Raw genomic sequence first — 20,061 nt, forward strand, 5'->3', positions numbered from 1 at the left:
AAAGGCTTGTAACTTAGCCATTAAAGTTTTATTGTTTTTTCCCACGTTTCTTTGTCGAGCTGTTTTGAGTTTCTGCAACGAATTCCTCCAAGTTGCATAAATGCATAATGCAGCCCCATTTCCACGCGTTGCGTCTTTGTAGAATAAAAGATATATGTGTACAAAAAAGTGAGAACTCCCTGATGTTGGAGGTAGACAGTTGCTTTTCAAATCCTAGTTTTGGTCCTTTATTTTATTCAGCAGTGAAAAGCCATGAATACAGAAAATAATAACGTCCGTTACAGTTCTTCAATCGCGACCTCTACTCGCGCAGAAATCGCTAACATATGGACACAGTACACGGTAATGAAAAGTATCAAAAATGTGTCTCGATTCGAAGAAACGAAACCAAATTAAAAAAGCAAAAACAACTTAAAGGTATCCACCAATTACATAAACATGTTTTTGCTACAGTCCCAATTTACTGTATATATAGGGGATTCATATTCCCGGAGAATGATAGTATTAGAAAGGATACATGACTCAACTGGCCAGACGTAATGCGTCAGAACGTATGCACAGAGGTACAAGCAATAAATACACACATTAGGAAAAGCCTTACAGCGATGCAACGCAGATGCAGGAAAAGCAGGTTTGCTATTCTTAGCAAGCAATGAGAGAACAGTAAAAAGTCATGAAATTCAGAAAAGAAACACTAATCTTTTTTAGCTTAAAAAAAATGTCTGGTAAATTCATGGGTCCACCAACATTTTTTTTTTTTTTTTTTTTTTTTGCATCTTTTTACATAATATGCACAATTATCAAAATACAGACAAAATCATCCCAGAAAAAAAAAAAAATCCAGACAATCCTAAAATCTATTGTAGGAGATTGCCCATCTGGAGGTTTTTTTTTCTTCTGGTGTTATGTGCAAGCAACTATTTGACATTTGTTTAAAATGTTTTTACAAAACCCATGCAAACTCTACAGGTAATATGCATTCTGTGGCTGAGAGTTTCTTTTGTTGACCCCCCAAAGAAAAAAAAAACGAAAAAAAAACAAAAAAACAGTATAGCTGAGGTATGCACACTTTATGCACTGTATACTTAGTCCATCATCCTGACTTTTATTATATGCGTTTATTAATTCTTATTTCCAGTCCACCAAATTAATTTAGACATGCATTTTTTAATAACACAATATCCTCTTACAGGTATTTTTTTTACATATTCATTCTACAAATGTTTGAAGACAAACTATTTCAATGCAAACCTTCATTATCTGCCTTTGGGAATGTAAACTGGCTGTTGGCAATGTCCTAGATGAATCAAGCGGAAAATGTCAGTGTTTGTGGTATTCTAACGACTCGTGCAATCTGCCATTTTTTTGTTCAAAAAGTGTTGTGAAGAGGTAGAAAGCCTTTTTGGATAAGTGGGAGAACCCTTTTTTGTATCTTCTTTTTCAAAGATGCTGCGTCCTTGTATTTGGTGTGATAAAATTATTATGAATGTCATCTTCAAGTCAATTTGCTGACTCCAGCAAATGATAAGGGATAAGCTTTGTTCCTGGACCCAGCTGGTATCTTACTCGTGTGTGTGAGTGTGTGTAAGTGTGTGTTTGTGTGCTTAACTAGCAGCCAACCCCTCGGTTTGGCACAAAACTGGAACAACTGCACAGTATGTTTCCATACACATAAGAAGACAAACTTGACATTATCAGTTACAATACAAAGCAGTTATCTGTTTCGGATAGGTTGGTATTTAAACAGTAAAAAGAGAGAGAGAGAAAAAAAAAGGTTTTGCGTTATTTTCATCTCCATCTGATACATAAGAAGAGGCAGAAATCTGTGTAACTTTGGTTTGACTGAAATCAGAAACGAATATTAAAGCAACAACCGCTTTTCTCGATGACATCAGCAATGTTCAAATAAAAGCAACTGATCTCTTCCTGTTTTTCCTAAGTTAATCTCAAATAACTGGTTGCTACTTATACACCATACATGGTTTAAACCACAAACCTTCCCATGATCCAACACTAGCTGTGTCTATATAGCCATGAATTTTACAATGAGTCTGAATCAATGGAGCAAAGCAAACATCAGCTAGAAATGGATTTCTCCCTTTCCGTAATGGCTATGTTATTTGCTTTTACAATATAACCAAGCCACATCATTTCATATCGACTTGAAATTATGACTTTTTTGGCTTTACTAGATATCTTAAAGTTTGGTTACGATATTTTCGGTTTCGGCTCTGAAGAAAGTACGGTTATAAGACATGACACATCGGACAGCCACAATGAACAGTACATTACACTAGTAAAAAAGAATGATGAGATGGGTCACGCAAATAATAATTAAAATTGAACGCAATACAAAAACTATTTCTGCACTTCCACTGATACACAAATGGTTATTTTGGTCATGATCCATTTATAGCTGCTCTCTTGCTCTACCCGAACCACATGACGGAAGCTGAATCAGGGTTGACCGACATCACTAGGTTAGAGTGAGCTCTTCATCTGTCAATCAAATTACATCAAAATCCTTTTAATCTTTGTACAGGGCTAAAGGAGACAATCCCAGAGGTTATTTGAAGGTAGTTATTGGAAACAAAGCTTCTCTTTGTACTCGTTAAAGTCACAGAAAGCTAACCAAAGAGTCTGGCGTGCTTCTGACTAAGCTATTGGCCGTTGATAGTGTTGGCTTTGGTTTCTAGCTGTCGCCTGTGACTCTTTGCAGGTAGACAAAGCTTTAGAACAAGGAGGTAAAGAGACTAGAAGAATATGCAGAAACGCATCTTTTTTTTTGTCTCTGCACGGTGCTCGCACAAACAGTTTTAAGTTGCAACTTAGAATCACATACTTTTCAGCAGAAATAGAGCTAGTGCGACTGGATTTCTATTTTTTTTTTTTTATGTATTTGGATGGCTATAACAGTTGTGATACCACGGTTGTGTTAATGACGTGACTTTAGAAATGCCATTTACAGTTGGTGGTGCTGCAAACAAGACTTAAAAGAACATAAGCTACGTTGCAGGAGGACAAAAACAAGAATGAAAAAAGAAAACGACCAAAAACAATACTCCTTTTTTCTTTTTCAAATTTCGTCATACAGGCAGTGACACTAATTTTTGATACTACTCATGTGCAAAAAATAACAGAGCAACAACTTTAATTGAACCAGCAATTGCATCTAACATTGACGACTACTGTGGCATGGATATTCACAAACTTAAAACTTCTTTTTTGGCAGTATATGTGGCCATTAGCTTTCTACAGAACAGACTCCTTCCCGTTTTAGTCTTTAGTTGGTCCATGAGTCTTGTGTTTGTTGTGTGGCCAAGCAGTTTAAAATGAAATCATGTCCATTTTTTTGTTTTTAAAAAGCAGACGTCTCGTGTCTGTCCATCTGTGGTCCCTAAAGATCTGTTGTATAGATTTTCTTTGGGCCAGTCTCCAGATGCATGCTAAATAAATATTCCCCCCTGCTTCCAGTCTTTTACATTTCTGTGGTTGTGGATTATTTGAGAGGGTGGGCCCTGAAAGGGGCAGGGCCCCAGTGGAGGGGTGGGGCAAAATAGTCACTCCAGGTCCTCCGATAGGTTGCCCTCCTCAAGCTCTCGGTCGTCATCCAGCTCAGGACTGTGATTGGCTGTAGTCACCAATGACACTGGACAGTCGTCGTCATCCATATTTAGTGGTTCCTCTTTGACGTGAATTGGAGGACTGTAACAAAGCAACAAATCATAAGAATTTAGAGGAAGTCCTGGTTAAAATAACACAAAATAAACTTTGAAAGGGGGTTATTTTGCAGTAATGCCTGGCTAACTGTACATTATTTGAGTTTCAATTATTTTATTATTATGCGAGAAGAGGCGAGAAACAACTTGCACAGCTATGTAGAAAATCAGTTGCCTGCGAAAACGGTTAATTATATAGTTCAGTATTCATCATGCAAAAGTATTTAAAGGAATATTCTGTGTTCGAATTGTTCAGTCAAAATAAGTACTTAGAAGCAATATAGTCTATAGAAAAGTAAATCTTAAAATTAAAAAAATTACAAATTGAATTAGGCACATGTTGAAAAACATTAACAGCAATTAAACTCCAATTAATGAAGTGCATGCAGAAATTCGAAACTGCTGACAATAAAATATGCTCGCTGTTGAGAGCATTACTGATGGCACCTGCTATTTAAAAAGGTGAAAAAAAGGAGACGCTGCAGTCCCACTATAAATAATGGAGAATTTCTCATCCTTTCGCCCCTAGAGCAAAGGGGGTTGTTGGGTTGGTGGATGGATAGTGGAGCTTTTTTCTATCTTGTTAATAGAAAGTGCAGGCCTTCGTTAATATGCAGGGGCCGTGGTGGCACTTCTCAAGTGGGGAGACATCCTGCAGCTAGACTCCACCATTAATCAACTTCAGCTTGCAAGTTCTCTCGGACACCATGATCCATGTTTTTTTTAACTCTAAATGCATGAATATCTTTGCCGACTGTCAATAAATGAAGGAAGGAGGGTAAAAAAAAATCGGGAAAAAACACAAAGCTGTTTGGCGAGGAGCGTTTCTTGGCACCGAAATGCAGACGAGAGGGCGGAAGTGAGGTTACTAACAAGAATAATAACTCTGTCATACACAAACAAGGCTTTAACATGATCTCTGGCCCTTGGCAGGGAGACAGGTTTGTGCTACCATAATAAATCTGACAAAACCTAATTATTTCTGACACGTCGGATGCATCAGGAAATCCCGCTAGACTGAAGAGAGAGAGAGAGAGATAGAAACCTTATCAACTAGTCTCTGTATTAGGCCATGTCTGGCTGCTCTCTCCTGGGCCGCACTCATCAATGGCAGAGGAAACTTTAAATTTGAAAAGAATTTTAAAAGGTACAGATTACTTTAATATTTATAGCAAAATAGATTATTATTCAGATGTGGAAGCGGAGGGATGTTTCTGTCTCCTGTACTAAGTTATGTGCAGTGGAGAAAGAGTAGGGTTTGGCCCCTAAACTACACTGGACCACCACAATGATGTTTTGCACACCCTCAAGAAATACCTACATACACGATTAAAAGTTCTCCCTTTCTTATTAAAGCAATTAATTCAAGTGCAATGGTGTCTGGTTGTTAGACAGTGTAATCTTGTTTAAAGATATCCTATCATTCCCTGCTCTTGTTGGCATGTCCATTTGCGATTTCAAAAGTACATTTTTTTAGTACTTGTAATTAAAAAGTTTAATTTTTGACATGTTACTAATTTTACAGAATTTAAAAAACTCTATTTTGTTGACATAACATTTGATTATCAAAGTATTTTTAGCATTTTTACTTAACTGTATGTAGTTTACATATTTAATTTTTTTTTAATGTTACTAATTTTATAGAATTTTCGTAACTTAATTTTTATTTACATTCATTTAGTTGATTTTTGCCATTTTAGTCCCGTCATAGGCATAACAACAATACTATAATGTTACTAAAAATCCATTTGGTTGATATCACGTTTGATTTTAACAGTTTATTTGTTTTGTAATTTTATGTAATTGCCTTTTTCGGAATGTTACTAATTTGACTAATTTTATATTTATAAATATACATATATATATATATATATATAAAAATAAAAAAACTACTTTTTTATTTACATAACTCATTTTCATAATTTTACTGCCATCATAGGCATAACAACAATACATATATTGTTAGCAAAAATCTATTTTGTCTACATCTTTTATTTAAAAGTTATTTTTCAGTAATTTTCTGTAATTTTTAATTTTCGTAATGTTACTAATTTTACAGGATTTTTCATCATTTTACTGCTGTCAAAGGTATAAAAACACTTAGTAAAAATCTATTTTGTCAACAACATTTTATTTTAAAAGTATTTTCTTTAGCAATTTACATTTTTCATTTTTGTGATGTTAATTTTCGTAACTTTACTTACATAATTTAAATTTTTTGTCTTTAAACATAACTTTAACTTTTACTGCCGTCATAGGCCTTAACAAAAATTCTTGTTAGTACAAATGAATTGACACCATAATGTTTGATTTCTAAACTTTTTTTTTATTTTTCATTTTTGTAATGTTACTAACTGTACAAAATTTCTGGAACTTTTTTCATTTACATAACTGAAGTTGATTTTTGGCATTTTACTCCCTTCATAAGCAATACTATAATGTTAATAAAAATCTAATTTGTCGACATCATGTTTAATTTAAAAATACATTTTTTGCAATTTTATGTCATTTTTTAAGTAATGTTACTAATTTTACAGAATTTATAAAAAAAACCTTTTTTATTTACATAACTCATTTTCATAGTTGTACTGCCATCATAGGCATAACAACGATACTATACTGTTAATAAAAATCTATTGTGTCGATATAATGTAATTTTATTTAATTGTATTGTTTCATTTTCGTAATATTACAAATTTAAACTTCATTGGCAATGGAACATGTTGTTGACCGTCACTGCTTACTCTTTACTTAATGGAATTTTGGGTAATGATATCCCATCACGCTTTGCTCTCACAGTTATGAAAATTCAACTATTTACGCATATAAATAATATGTAATTTTTGTATTTATTTTGTAATATTCAAATATTTACGCATATAAATAATATGTAATTTTTGTATTTATTTTGTAATTCGTTCATTTACATAATCTGACTGCCATCACAGGTATAAAAACGGTTCTATAATATTAATAAACATCTATTTTGTCATCATAACATTTAATTAGGCTATAAAAGATGCTGTTCTGTCTGCTGTATTTATTGTACAATAACAAACAGTTACACATTTAAGGATATTACACCAAGACAAATGATCCCGGTCAATCCGCCGTTCCACTGGCCATTAAGCTTGACACAGGCCTTTACTCCTAATATGAAGAAGCATGGCTTACAGCTTTCATTTGCATTAATTATAAATCAGCGGCATGCTTGTGCGGTCAGAGAAGGAAGACAGTGGCAGACAGTGAGAGAGAGAGCGAGAGAGAGAGGAAGAGAGTAATGATTAGTCCTTGCTGTCCCTTCTTCACTGTATTAAGATGTCAGGATGACTCATTTAGTGTTTAATGAGAGGCTGGCATTGGAAAAACTGGAGCCTGATTCTGTGCCACTCTGTGTGTGTGTGTGTGTGTGTGTGTGTGGACACTGGCAGAGCGCTTGGCCAAATTGATAAGCAACAATCACAATGATGCCACAACTGTTTTCAGGTGTGTCCCGTGAATATGGGTGTCCCCAAGTTATCTGTAGCATTTGACTGATAGCATTAACCTTAACATGTTCAGAGAAAGGCAAGTCTAATTGTTCCATTCACCAGGTTGTGCATTCTCTCAGGAGACCTAATGTGAATGTGTTGTTATCTTTAGACTCTTCATTATTAAATGCAGCCCAGAAAAGCCATTCACAAAACATATTTCTTACATTTTGGGCATGTAGAGGCCATGTAAGAGAGATTCCGCCTCTATTGAGTATTTATGTCTTAACGCTTCGAGAGAAAACGAGAAAAAATGACAGATGGAGAGGAACGGAGGGTCTAAAAAAACTGTCCATCATTAAAAGTTAAATAACCAGAGGGAGTGAATACACAGGGATTCTGTCTGAATCTCTGGTTTGGCCAAATTCACACTACTGCCCCACTTCTGGCTTAAACACATACTCCGATTAACACACATTTCTGGAACTCCCTTAGAATGTACAGTGTGTTTAGCAAATGGCTCTTTGGGTTAGTACAAGCAATGCTGTGCCATCTAGAACATTTGACATCTACACATTTGGTTTTACTTTTCTGCGATAAACAATTTTAGTACTATTTAGGGTCGCTGCTTGATGCCCAATGTAAAATCTGGGACCAAAAGCAAAACCAGTTAGAACCACTGATCTAGAATACGTGATATGCAACAAAGTTTATGTGTGTTTTTGAGTGTGTATGGGTCTGAAGGCGAGCGACACACTTCCTGCTGCCCTCAACGCTCACGGTACTATCTTTGGCTTGGTAAACACAGCCAATCCAACATGAGTGACATCACCGATAAGGGCAAGCACATGCTCTATATTAACGCTCGTCCGACCAGCACCGCATTAATCTTTAATCAGACTGTACTCTCTCTCTCTCTCTCTCTCTCTCTCTCTGTCTCCTTCTTTCTCTCTGTGAGCCATTAAAAAGATGGAAAGGCAAATATTTTAAAGTAATTAATGATATAGTTAGCTGCTAAATATTAATAGGAACAGTCTTGCATAAAATATAACATATAAACCTCTGCGATGTGGATGGTGGTGTAATTACAAGGGAATCTATAATTATGGCAGCCTTTCAGTTTTTACCTATTTATAGGTATGAGCTATAATCTAAGAACCGAATATACACTTAACCTCAGGGCTAGATGATTTTGGCTTTCTTTTGGAGCCCATTTGGTGTTAGCATATGTATTTTAGATGTACTGTAAATAGCATTTTAGCAATGTTGCGAATATTCAAACCACTGTCAGATTCATTGCTAATAATCCTGATCTGAAAGACCACCAAATCAGCCCCAGTCAAGTGTCTATGTGCATGTGTGTGAACTCACAGTTGGGTATGTGGGGAGTAACCGGGGCTGCTGTGTCCGTTGGTGTCCAGGTGATCTAGCGAGCCGTTAAGATCTTCGTGAGTGGTACCCTGTAATAGGCCGGTTGGGCTTCCACACATAATTCCTGGAGGGCTCGCCCCCATTAAACCTGACGCACTACTGTTCATCAAGCCCGGATTACCCAGCAACGGCAAAGAGGTCTCTGCCAACGCAGCCTAAAGAGAGAACATGAGAGAGACGGTGTGGGAATACTTACATTCAAACATCGTCAACCTTTTACAGCAGGCGACATGTCATTATGTATAGTTTCCAGGTATTTCAAGATTGATTTTTTTCTTTTTTTATTGAGTTACTTCCAAATTATTTCATGCCACATTTCATAGAAATAAAACCACATTGTTACAAACAATGGGAAAGTTGCACAAACAACAACTTTTTTTTTCCCAACAATGATGTCACCAAAGCAGAGTGGGCGAGGAAGTTTATATTAGCCAATAATATCATTGCCCACTTTTCACAAACTAATCAAATTCTGGTTGATAAAATCAAGTCCCGTCCTACATTATTTACAGTCGATTATTCTGTTTCGCTCAGAAATAGGTCACATTATGCAAGTAAGAAATGTACAGATTTCAGGCTTTTTTTCGTACAAAGTTTCGAGTTCAAATTGGTTTCCTTTTTACTTCCAAATAATTCCTAAAGAATCAATGTTTTTTCCACATCTCTCCATATGCCACAGGGAGCTTAAAACAGACAAGAATTGTCACACAGTGGCAGGAAAAATAAAGTTGCAAAAATAACAACTTTTCATTTATGATAATGTCACCAAGTTCTAGTGGGCACAGATAATTTATATTAACCAACAATAACACAGCCCATATATTACGATTCCAATTAAATCCGGATGGATAAAATCAAGTCCTTCCCTGAATTTTTTGTTCTTTCTGCTGAATACGTCACATTATGGAAGTTAAATGCATTGCATTGTCAACCCTTTTTAGCAGAAGCAATGTCATCATGGGGTGTTTCCACCTTGTTCAAAACTGAGTTACTTCCAAATTATTCCTGAAGAATCAGTGATTTCCACATCTCACCATATGCCACAAGGAGAAGAAAATGGTCAAGAATACTCATAACTTGACAGAAAAAAAAAAAAAAAAAAAAAAAATGGAAATGTTTAGAAGTTGCAAAAACAATCTCTTCACATTCCAAGACAGGCCTTAAATTAACAGTGAACAAGAAACCCAGATCATCCACATGATAATGAAACCATCCAAAACTTTACCTCAAAACAGTCTAAGAAAAAAAAAAAAAAGAAGACCCCTGGCATTTCGCCTACTGCATATTAAAGTTATATACAGTAATTAAATGTTAAAGTTTCCGACACGAGCACCTCGCTGGCCGACACTGCGAAGCCAAATCATTTATGACAGTTTGGATAAATATTAATGATTATGCCCTTGCATTTGCACAGGCTGCTATCAATCTGAGACTGGGCTGGCAGAGAAGGTACCTGCCTCTACCACACGGTGTCCTACTAGACTCTCACTACCGGTGCCAACCTGCCTCGTACACACACACAGACTCAGAGCTGGGAGTTTACCTGTAAGCTTGCGTTGAGAGCCGCCCCATAACCCAGACTAGACGGCAAGTTCTTCACCAGCGTCGGGCTCCTGAAAAGAACAGTTCAGCTAATGAAGTACATTACCATCAATCCAGTTTAAACAGTGTCTGAAAGACATTTATATTGTGTGTTTGTAAGTACCCTGTTATCTTCTGAGATCTGCGTTTCTGATATTCCATTTCATCCACAGTCCACACGGCGCCTTTCACATTCTCTACTCGGACGAAACACTTGTGCAGGCTTAGGTTGTGTCGCACGGCGTTCTGTTAAACACACACATACATGCAATTAAAATGACCCCGTTTACTTTCTTAAAGGAACGTTCAAAACAGATTAAGCTCAATTAACAGAATTTGTGGCATAATGCTGATTTCCACAAAAAACTATTCTGACTTGTCCGTTCTTTATTTTATAAAAAAGGCAAAATTGTGGTTACATAAAGGCACTTACAATGGAAGTGATGGGTTCCAGTCCAGACACATTGTTTTAAAAGTATAGCCACAAGATGTAAACAATATAAATGTTAACATGATTGTAGTGTGATAAAAATCGCTTACTAACATTATCTGTGTAAAGTTATAGCGTTTATGGACTAGCCCTATTCACTCCCATTGTAAGTGTCTTACTGTAGTAAGTCGAAATAATGTTTTGTAGTAATCAACATTATGTCACAAATGTTGTTGATTGATCTTAACTTGTATTGAACCCGGAACATTCCTTTAAAAAATATTGCTAGTCTTACTGTGCACGATTCATGAGTGCACATTATTTAAAAGTTTTTTTTTTTTGTTTTTTTTTACATTTATCAAAATGTAATAACTTTCTCACCCTCTAAAACGACTCGTTTTTTTTTTGATAACGTAATCAAGGCAGTGTGGGTGGGGAAAAATAACAAACACCAATTATATCATAGCTTCCTTTTCATGATCCAATCAAATCTTGATGGAAAAAATATGTTACGTCCAACTAAATACTACATTTTAACAAACAATTTAATGAACATATATCTCAGAGGAATACTGAATTACATATAAAAAAATATAAAAACAATGTAAGCTGTGTTTAGAGATTTAAGTGTAACATATATTTTAATAAAGGCTCCACTTCATGTATGATAACTGTGCCTTATAATAATTAAGACCACAAAAATATATATGCTACCTAAAAATGTATGAAAATGACCCATAAGCGCATAAACATTTCTAATCAAGAAGCATGCATTATAAATAAAGAAATAACAAAATACGACAATTCTTTCACATCGCCATAAAATAATCTAATTAAAACATGTAGCAAAGAAGCCAAACAATAACCTTTGCTCATATTAAATTTTTTTCATGTTTTATTTGAGGGGCGGTTGTGTTTTGCTGTAAGAAACGGAGGGAGAGAGGAATATATAAAAATATTAAAAAAAACCCTCATAAGCACATCTCGCATCTGACCTGAAAATCCCAGGATTTGATTGATCTTAATGCCCATGGCTCTGAATATGATAATTTTAATATTAATGAGCAAATGAGCAGTTTTATTATGCATGCTATATAGTTATAACTAATAAGCTGGCGGGGCTGAGAACTCGATCCCCAAGCTGAGCTGATGAGACCAAGCATAGATATTAAATCACCTTTCATTCCTTTTTAAAAATTCTCTCTGTTAATCAAATGGCAAGCCCATCACCAGCCGGCCCCTGCCCAGGCCCTCACAAAAGAGCAGGGAGGCTCCGAATGGAAATTCCTGCTCTGCTATTGTAAAAGGAGGGATCCAAATATTCAGAAAGCCCCTGTACTGGCTTCTTTGTTCCACTAAGGACCAGATTAAAATATAAAAAAAACGAATGTATATATGTATACGTGGCCATAAAAATGCTTATAAACGCTAATCTGAGTGACTCCAAACAGGGACACTGGCAGTAAATGATTCATGGCCCATCATGCATCCGTACAAGGTGCTATTGCACACCCTTGTGGATCTGTAATCATACACTGGCATCATTAGCAAGCCAAATTCAAATTAATTCACTTTGCTAAATCTAGTGCTGGGAAATGATTCGCATGCTGATGAGAGTCAGAAAAACCTTGCTGCCTGAGAGCGGACCTGTTTGCATCAAAATACATTTGACAAAGAACAGAATCGACTCAGAATCGAATACTGCTATGTTGCTTGGACCTGCACCCAAGACTTTCACCCACTGTTGCACTTATGTATATGGTTGAGTATATGGTAAATGGATTTGATTTGATTGACTAGTAGAATAGAATAGTCACCATTCACTTTCATAGCATCTTTTTTCCATACAAAGAAGTGAATGGTGAATATTCTATTCTAACATTGTGCCTCATATCTCCTTTTGTGTTCAAGAACAACACGAGGGTGAATAACTGATGACAGAAATTAATTTTTTAGGTGAACTATCTCTTTAAGCGGAAATACCTCATTGAACTTTTTGAAAAAATATAGTGCATCTCCATATCCCTTATCGACAAGCAACATTCTCGTGTCTAAAAATAGGCGAGGGTTTTTATTGTACCCTCCTTTTCTTTTTCTCCCCATCTGACAATGTATTTGTTGGGACAGAGATACAAATGAGGCCTTTTGTCCTGGGAAATAAAGTCTGTTTCCTGGATGACAGGGGCATTAGCGCTCTATGGGTCTTAACCTCCCTCCATTTGATATACAGTTTTTATCTTAGCACATGATCTACGGTGTGTACGAAGACTTGCCCACCACCATCAACAACAACAACAAGGAAGGCTGTAGTGTGCGTCTACAAGGCAAACAGCCATCTTTCAAACTAATTAACCAATAATATGCATGGTTGGGGGAGAAAAGAGGTAGAGAGACCGAGAAAGCAGTAATATGCCGCATCTAACAAAAGGTGCTGATGATTGAGTGGCTGGTTAGTAATTAGCGCGTCAGAATGCACACCTCCCTGTCAAGACTTGGCTATTAATTGCACCAAATTAGAAAACGATATCAGAGGCTGAATTATTCTTTCACTTGTCAAAGGGAGAGGGAGCAAGAGCAGGAAAAGGTAAAAAGAACATTTGCCCTTTCAGGAGGCAGGTTAAAAAGAAGGGAGCGTGATGCTAATCGGCCCACGTCAAGCAAATAAATGTCCTTCCAAGGCCACTGTAACTCTACGGCCAGTGGAAGCTAGTCTTGCGTAGGCACCCCCTTCGTCTACGACAAAAGGTCTGGGCCATATCGCAACTTAAACTGGCCTGACTGATATGCAAGGGGCTTGTCAGACCAAAAGCTTGACGCTGCACAAGGAACTGAACAGAATTAAGGCGTTTTAAAAGTTTAAGTTTTTTTTTACATGCTGTTCAGGCTGAGATTAGGAGGAAGCAGTTCTTTACCTTCCAGGTGGCGGCGTTGCGTCTGAAGTAGGCGAAGGTGCGCATGAACCAGCTGTAGATTTCGTTGAGCGTTAGCTGCATGTCACCTGACTCCAAGATGGCCTGCGATGAGATGCCATTAAATGGCGCATTAGAGACTGGAGTGTGTTTAAGGCACCCTCACCCAGACTTAATTCAAGCAGCAATTAATTAGAATCTAATCAGGCTAAAGCTAATTTATTTCCACTCACCTGCCTGATGAGGGTTGCATAAGTAAACGGCGGCCTGACGTCTGCGTTCTTGTAAAACTCGTAGTTTGGGGCTATCTCTGTGAAAAATAAATAAAGAAATAATGTGAAGCAGATAAATAAATAAATAAACCACAGTGTCGCCACCTGGGATAATTGCTAAATACGTCTCCGCGAGGAATTCGCTCAGGATTTTATCAAATTAAAACGAGTGAAAGGGGGGAGGACACCTCAAATCAGCATTTTACATGTCCAACTAAATACATTTTTAATTAATCTCTCTCTGGAGAAATCTTAAACATTAACATGCGTGTGAAATTAGAGCCTCTGTCGATGTTTTGTATGTGTTTGAATAATTCATGCCCTCCCCCCACTTCCAACAGTTGCGGAAGACTAGTAAATATAAACATCAAACAGAAAATATTTTACATGCACAGCTTAAAATGTAAAATGTGATAAATATTGTATCATTTTCTATTTGACTGTAATTAAAATTCATGGAATATTGATGTACTACACAGTGTGATTTTTGTCCATTTTGCATAAAGAGAAAAAACTAAACAAAACAGTTTCGTTTGCATGTCGTTTCTCACTGGAACAAACAGAAAAAGGTTGAAATATAAATTTAAAATACAAGCATGCAGCTGTTTGTTTGTGTTTGTACCTGAAGATAAGGGCATGGAGTATTTGTCGGTGTGACGTCTGCGCATAGCACCCATGCTGGGTACATTGGCGGGACTGAGAACGGAGGGCACCTGGGGCATTTGGGAAAGAGGCGTGACTGGGGCTGTGGGCGTGGTGGGCGTCTGAGGTAAGTTGGGGGGCGAGACAGATGGGAGGTTTTTAGACATGGTGACACTGGAGACGAGATTCAACTGTAGAGAGAAAGAGAGACAGACGACAGTTTTAAAAGACTGAGAACGAGTGCTGGCTCAATTCTACAGCTGTGTTTCCCCTAACAAGCAAAGGAGGAAGCAGCCAATCTACACTAATTACAGAATGAAATTGTATCATAAGAATTCCAATTAGAGCACGCTGTTAAAGATTATCTAATGATCAGCCCGTGAGTTATCCCAGCCCATCTCTATCCCATATGAGCTCCCTGGGTGCAAGTGTGTGTGTGTGTACAAAACACACACACACACACACACACACACACACACACACACACACAGAAAAAGAGACATGCAACCTGGCTTTCTGCCATAACCTGGTGCCTATCTAGTTATCGGTCTCTCTCGCTTCTTGTTGTATCACCCAAACACACAGTGTCAGGTTTATATCAATACACATCTAAGATTAAGGATAGGTCACGATGGTTGATTAGTGAGGTCTACTAGTTTATCTAGATTTTTCTTCTTTTTTTTTTTTTTAGTTTAGATATTTTTAGTGACAGTGCTGTGCTTTAGCTGTTAGCCTGCGCAGTAAAAACTTCTCCGAAAAATTACGTCTTTACGTCATTCAGACAATCGGATCGTGCCGTTGAGTTTTAAAAAGATCCCTACATTCTGTTGCGCTCCGTCTAGCTGTTTTTAAAAAGTGGGAATGGACGACCACTTATTTTCTTTTCGATCCGATACCAAGTACTAACAAATCCAATATCGCAGATTTCGATACAATACTAATAGGTCTATAAATGCATTTATTTATTTATTTTGCGATTTCTCAGGATAAAAATGGGTCATTTTAGCCATTTAACATTATATTTAAAAGCCATCATTTATATTTTTAATTTACAGGCCTAAATTGCAAATCAAATTAAACATCTATTTTTGTTAGGGTTAGGTTAGGGTTGATTAGTTAGGGTTTTAATAAATTTATAACAAATGACTACTTGTCTGTGATTACTTTGGTCTATAAGCATTTTTGTGCATTAAGATGAGTGGAAGGAGAAATGGATCCAATCATATGCAACTATGTGTGTATTATTCGTCGCTTTGAATCTTATGAAATAAACAAAAATGACAAGAATTCAAACACCCCTTAAGAAATGTGTCAGATCGGGGTCAGGAGAACCCAAAAATGACCGTAAATACACAGGGCTTTCTTAAGATTAATTGGTTGGACTATCCGTTCAGGCAACCCACCAACTAGTTGAATTTGAAGATATAAAGTTTTGCACATTCCTACATGAGATGTACCACTTATCTTCCATTCCTCCAAATTTTTGTGTCCCATCCCAAATCTTTTGTGAGCAGACTTCACTCGACTGGAAAATTCCATACTGACCTTAAGTCTCGCTAATTCCCGTGAATAGTAATGACATCATTACATATTCAAACCAAATTGAAATCCAGAGCTGTCGGAATTGAAAATGACCGGCCGGTTGGGCATCAACAATCGTTTGTGGCACATGTTGTTAATACAATGAAATGTCAAGTTGACTATTCTCTGGCGACTGCGTGATACTCTATAGACAATTACAGCTCCACTTAATGATAATGAGATAATGCCAACACAGAAAGTGGCACGCGCTATAACACTCAACGGCTTCAGAGGAAATCAATGACTCCTCTAGGGGAATGTTCTTTCCCAGCTAAACGACTAGAACTAAGACCTTGGAAGGAAATTAATGACAAATATGCATTCTCTATCAGGGGTAGTCTAAGAAATAGGGTAAATAGAAGGTTTTTTTTTCATCCCAACATTGCATTGGTACACATTGCTGGTCTTTTTTTGCAGTTTTACACAACCTTTTTGGCTTATGCCACCAAGCCCTCTTATTTTTAAACCCCTCCCCTCCAGCCACCTGTAATAAAGACAATATTCTGGATCCCACCAATTCCCAATGGATAAAAACAACCCCCCCCCCCCAATCATTTCTTTTTTCTTGTTGAATATCCTGTTTCACTCAAAAAAAAAAAAAAAAAACGAGTTAAATGGGAGTAAAATGGGTAGAAAACGACATTTCATGAAACCAGTCATTAAAAAAATAAAATAAATACGATTGCAAGCATTTTCCTAACAAATGTAGCACAAATAATGCTGCTGTGCTGAATTTATTGGCATTGTATTTCTATCTTTCTCCCAGCTTGCAAAAACGCACTGTTTGGTGTGTATGTGTATAATGCATCTCCGTATAATTCATTCAGAGTCGGGTCACGGCACCAGATTTGAAGAGTCTCCTTTATAATGTCTTTCTCATTGCGGCCAAACGACCACATCAACTAGTAATTATGCACTACTCGCTCTACACCGAGAGCAACAAAAGCTTTAGATACACTGTCAAACACTGCAAAAAGGCACTCCATAATAAATCCTATCAAGTGAGAGAGCATGTATATTTAAAACGTTAAGACAAGGTTTTCCTTTCCTCTCCTCACCTGGTTACGGCAACAAGCGTAACATGTTTGCAGGCATGCAATCCAGTGTTTGCAAAATGGAATTTATTAGCTTAACGGTGCAGGAGTGAATGAGACACAGGGATCAGCCTTTTACTACAGCTGCTCATCTGAATATACTATATTCAAGGTTGGCTGAGAGGAAGAGAAGGAGTTGAAAAAAAGAGCCCCTCATTATTCAGGACAAGCAGTCTTGGTAACTTTGATTTTCAGCCATCCATGGCATTGCCAAAAGGTAACATTTAATGAAGTGCCATTCAGAGTTTAAATAGGGTCGTATAACAGTGTACAGGCACCTTGTGTTGGGCTACTGATAGCTGTTGAGGGTTTGGCAGTACTCATTTTGCCGTGCTAATAAATTTGCACTATAAATATTAATCAAATGTGCGGGACGGTTCTCCCTCGGTCCTTTGCATTTGAGGGCGTAAAAGTACCGCCATATTATCTATTACCTCGCTTCTTTTATGTAATGCATTTGTGAGGGATATATGTTCTCTTTTGTACCTGCTAAAACCGATAACGTTAAAGCACTTACAAATGCACGCATATGAGCCAGACATTTGCGGCGAGACAAAAAGGAACCCCCCAAAAAAATACAAATTGGAGACCCTCGCTGATCATTTAAGAACTCATCATTAATTGCTCATCATCAAATGCAATTAGCAGTCCTTTCATGTGCAGTTTATGTAATGTAATACTTCATTAATATTATTCATTCATATGGATCATGGATTCACAGTTACAGGCTGAACGTTCTGAGTCGATTTCATCGAGCTGCTGGAGTTCTGAAGATGAAAACAGAAAAAAGAAATCTGAATAATAAATCGACAGAGGTGAGCAGTCGATTCCTGATGGATTTACAGGATAATTATTCTGTCTTGTGATTATCTGGTTTATACGGTGGGAGGTGATGAGGAAAATTATGCCACTGAAATTAGCTACTTGCTAAGCAGTGGCAACACTCTAACAATGTTTTCCCTCGCAAAATATTGAATCCCTAATAAATCATTCTGATAAATAAGATTAATTGCAGCCTACTCGCTTTTGTAGATAGTTTCATTTCCAAAACAATCCTAGGTGTCTTCATTTACTCACCCTCGTGTCATTCCAAACCTATGATTTTCTTCCGTGAAATGCAAAAGTTGATTAAGCAGAATGTCCAAGATGCTTTTTGGTGTACTATGAAAGTGATTTTTGTGAATAACAACATACATTTCAGTCTGTTCCTAACACAAAGCTATTATATCTTCAGAACACATAAGATGCATAAGATGTATAGACAATTTCTTATGATGCATTTATACAGCCCATTGTCCCCATCCACTTTAACTGTATGGAAGAGAACAGCTCGGACATTGCGCTAAATATCTATTTGTGTTTCACTGAAGAAAGAAAGTCATATAGGTTAGGAACAACATAAGGGTGAGTAAATGATGAACAAAGTTTCATTTTTGGGTGAACCATCTCTTTAAGAATGGCGTCAACAGACAATTCGCTATTTGTTTTCTACAGTGAACTTGACAGATGGGCCCTTTTCAAATATTGCTCCATTTTTTTTGCTATATCTCAGATTGTTTACAGATTATGGGTTATTTCTTTACAGATCATCATCTCACAAATTCCTCAAAATCATTTCAAACTGTTTGTTTTCTGAATGAAAAATCTTTTCCCTACTTTAAGTGCGCCTCTGGTCACGGTGCTAAACAGCTTTTACCGGCTAACAGGTTGTTTGTAGTGCTAAAGCCATCAGAGAATAATGGCTCTGTGTTTTTGGCTCAGATCGGGCGCTATGATTTAATACACTCACTGCCGTAATAGAGTCCAATGAAACCAGGCATTACAAATCCCATTCTCCTCTCATCCTCGATATCTCTTTCTTCCTTTCTCTCTCTCTCTTTCTCTGCTGTTAACAGCAGCATTTAGAGAGCTCATTTACCAAGACCTGTTTACTGTACCCATAGCAATATGCACTCACCGGTTTTGGTGATGGTTTTGGCTCTGAGGGTCTCATGTGCAAGTGTGCCATCATCGCCTGAAGACGCTCACGTTCTTTAGAAAGCTGTTAACGGAAAGAGAGAGGGGAGAGAAAAGAGAAAACAGACCAGTTTTAGAAATGAGTGATTTCCCCAGACTACCACAGTAATACATCTTGTTATCGAGCTTGTCTGCTTGTAATAAATCCTGCATATGGCCTGGACTGGCTTTCTTAAGCCTGCCTCAAAGAAAGAGACTCAAAGAGGAAAGTTAACCCAGAAATGCTCTTTTCTATAAAATGAAAGTGAATGGTGACCCTGGTTCCCATCAACTTTTATTGCAGAGAAAAAGAGCTGTTTGAATATTCTGCTTAAAATTTGTATATATATATATATATATATATATATATATATATATATATATATATATATATATATATATATATACACACACAGTTGTGCTCAAAAGTTTGCATACCCTTGGAGAATTGGTAATATATGTACCATTTTTAAAGAAAACATGAGTGAGCAGGTAAAACACATTTCTTTTATTTCTTACGGGATTCATATTCAACTGTAGGTTATAACAGAATGGCACAATCATAAAACAAAACATGGCAACAAAGAAAAAAATGAAATGATCCCTGTTCAAAAGTCTTCATACCCTTATTTCTTAATACTGTGTGTTGCCCCCTTTAGCATCAATGACAGCATGCAGTCTTTTGTAATAGTTGTCAATGAGGCCCCAAATTCTTGCAGGTGGTATAGCTGCCCATTCGTCTTGACAAAATGCCTCCAGGTCATGCAAAGTCTTTGGTCGTCTTGCATGAACCGCACATTTGAGATCTCCCCAGAGTGGCTCGATGATATTAAGGTCAGGAGACTGTGATGGCCACTCCAGAACCTTCACCTTTTTCTGCTGTAACCACTGGAGGGTCAACTTGGCCTTGTGCTTAGGGTCATTGTCATGCTGGAAA

General features: G+C 37.1%; 1 protein-coding gene across 1 annotated transcript in view; it reads right to left on the bottom strand.

Annotated features, from left to right (window-relative positions):
* Positions 1-219: 219 nt before the first annotated feature.
* The window catches only part of LOC127435063 (forkhead box protein P2-like), a 128,254-nt gene continuing 108,412 nt past the window's right edge, over positions 220-20,061 (bottom strand). The window contains exons 10-17 of the mRNA XM_051688213.1: positions 19,087-19,170; positions 14,435-14,645; positions 13,774-13,850; positions 13,544-13,645; positions 10,326-10,447; positions 10,164-10,233; positions 8,561-8,775; positions 220-3,705 (exon numbers count right to left, since the gene is read on the bottom strand). Coding sequence (XP_051544173.1) covers positions 3,561-3,705; positions 8,561-8,775; positions 10,164-10,233; positions 10,326-10,447; positions 13,544-13,645; positions 13,774-13,850; positions 14,435-14,645; positions 19,087-19,170 — 1,026 coding nt within the window. The 3' untranslated portion in view covers positions 220-3,560. The remainder of the gene's footprint in view (positions 3,706-8,560; positions 8,776-10,163; positions 10,234-10,325; positions 10,448-13,543; positions 13,646-13,773; positions 13,851-14,434; positions 14,646-19,086; positions 19,171-20,061) is intronic.

The sequence above is a fragment of the Myxocyprinus asiaticus genome, chromosome 45, assembly GCF_019703515.2.
Source record: "Myxocyprinus asiaticus isolate MX2 ecotype Aquarium Trade chromosome 45, UBuf_Myxa_2, whole genome shotgun sequence".
Lineage (NCBI taxonomy): Eukaryota > Metazoa > Chordata > Actinopteri > Cypriniformes > Catostomidae > Myxocyprinus > Myxocyprinus asiaticus.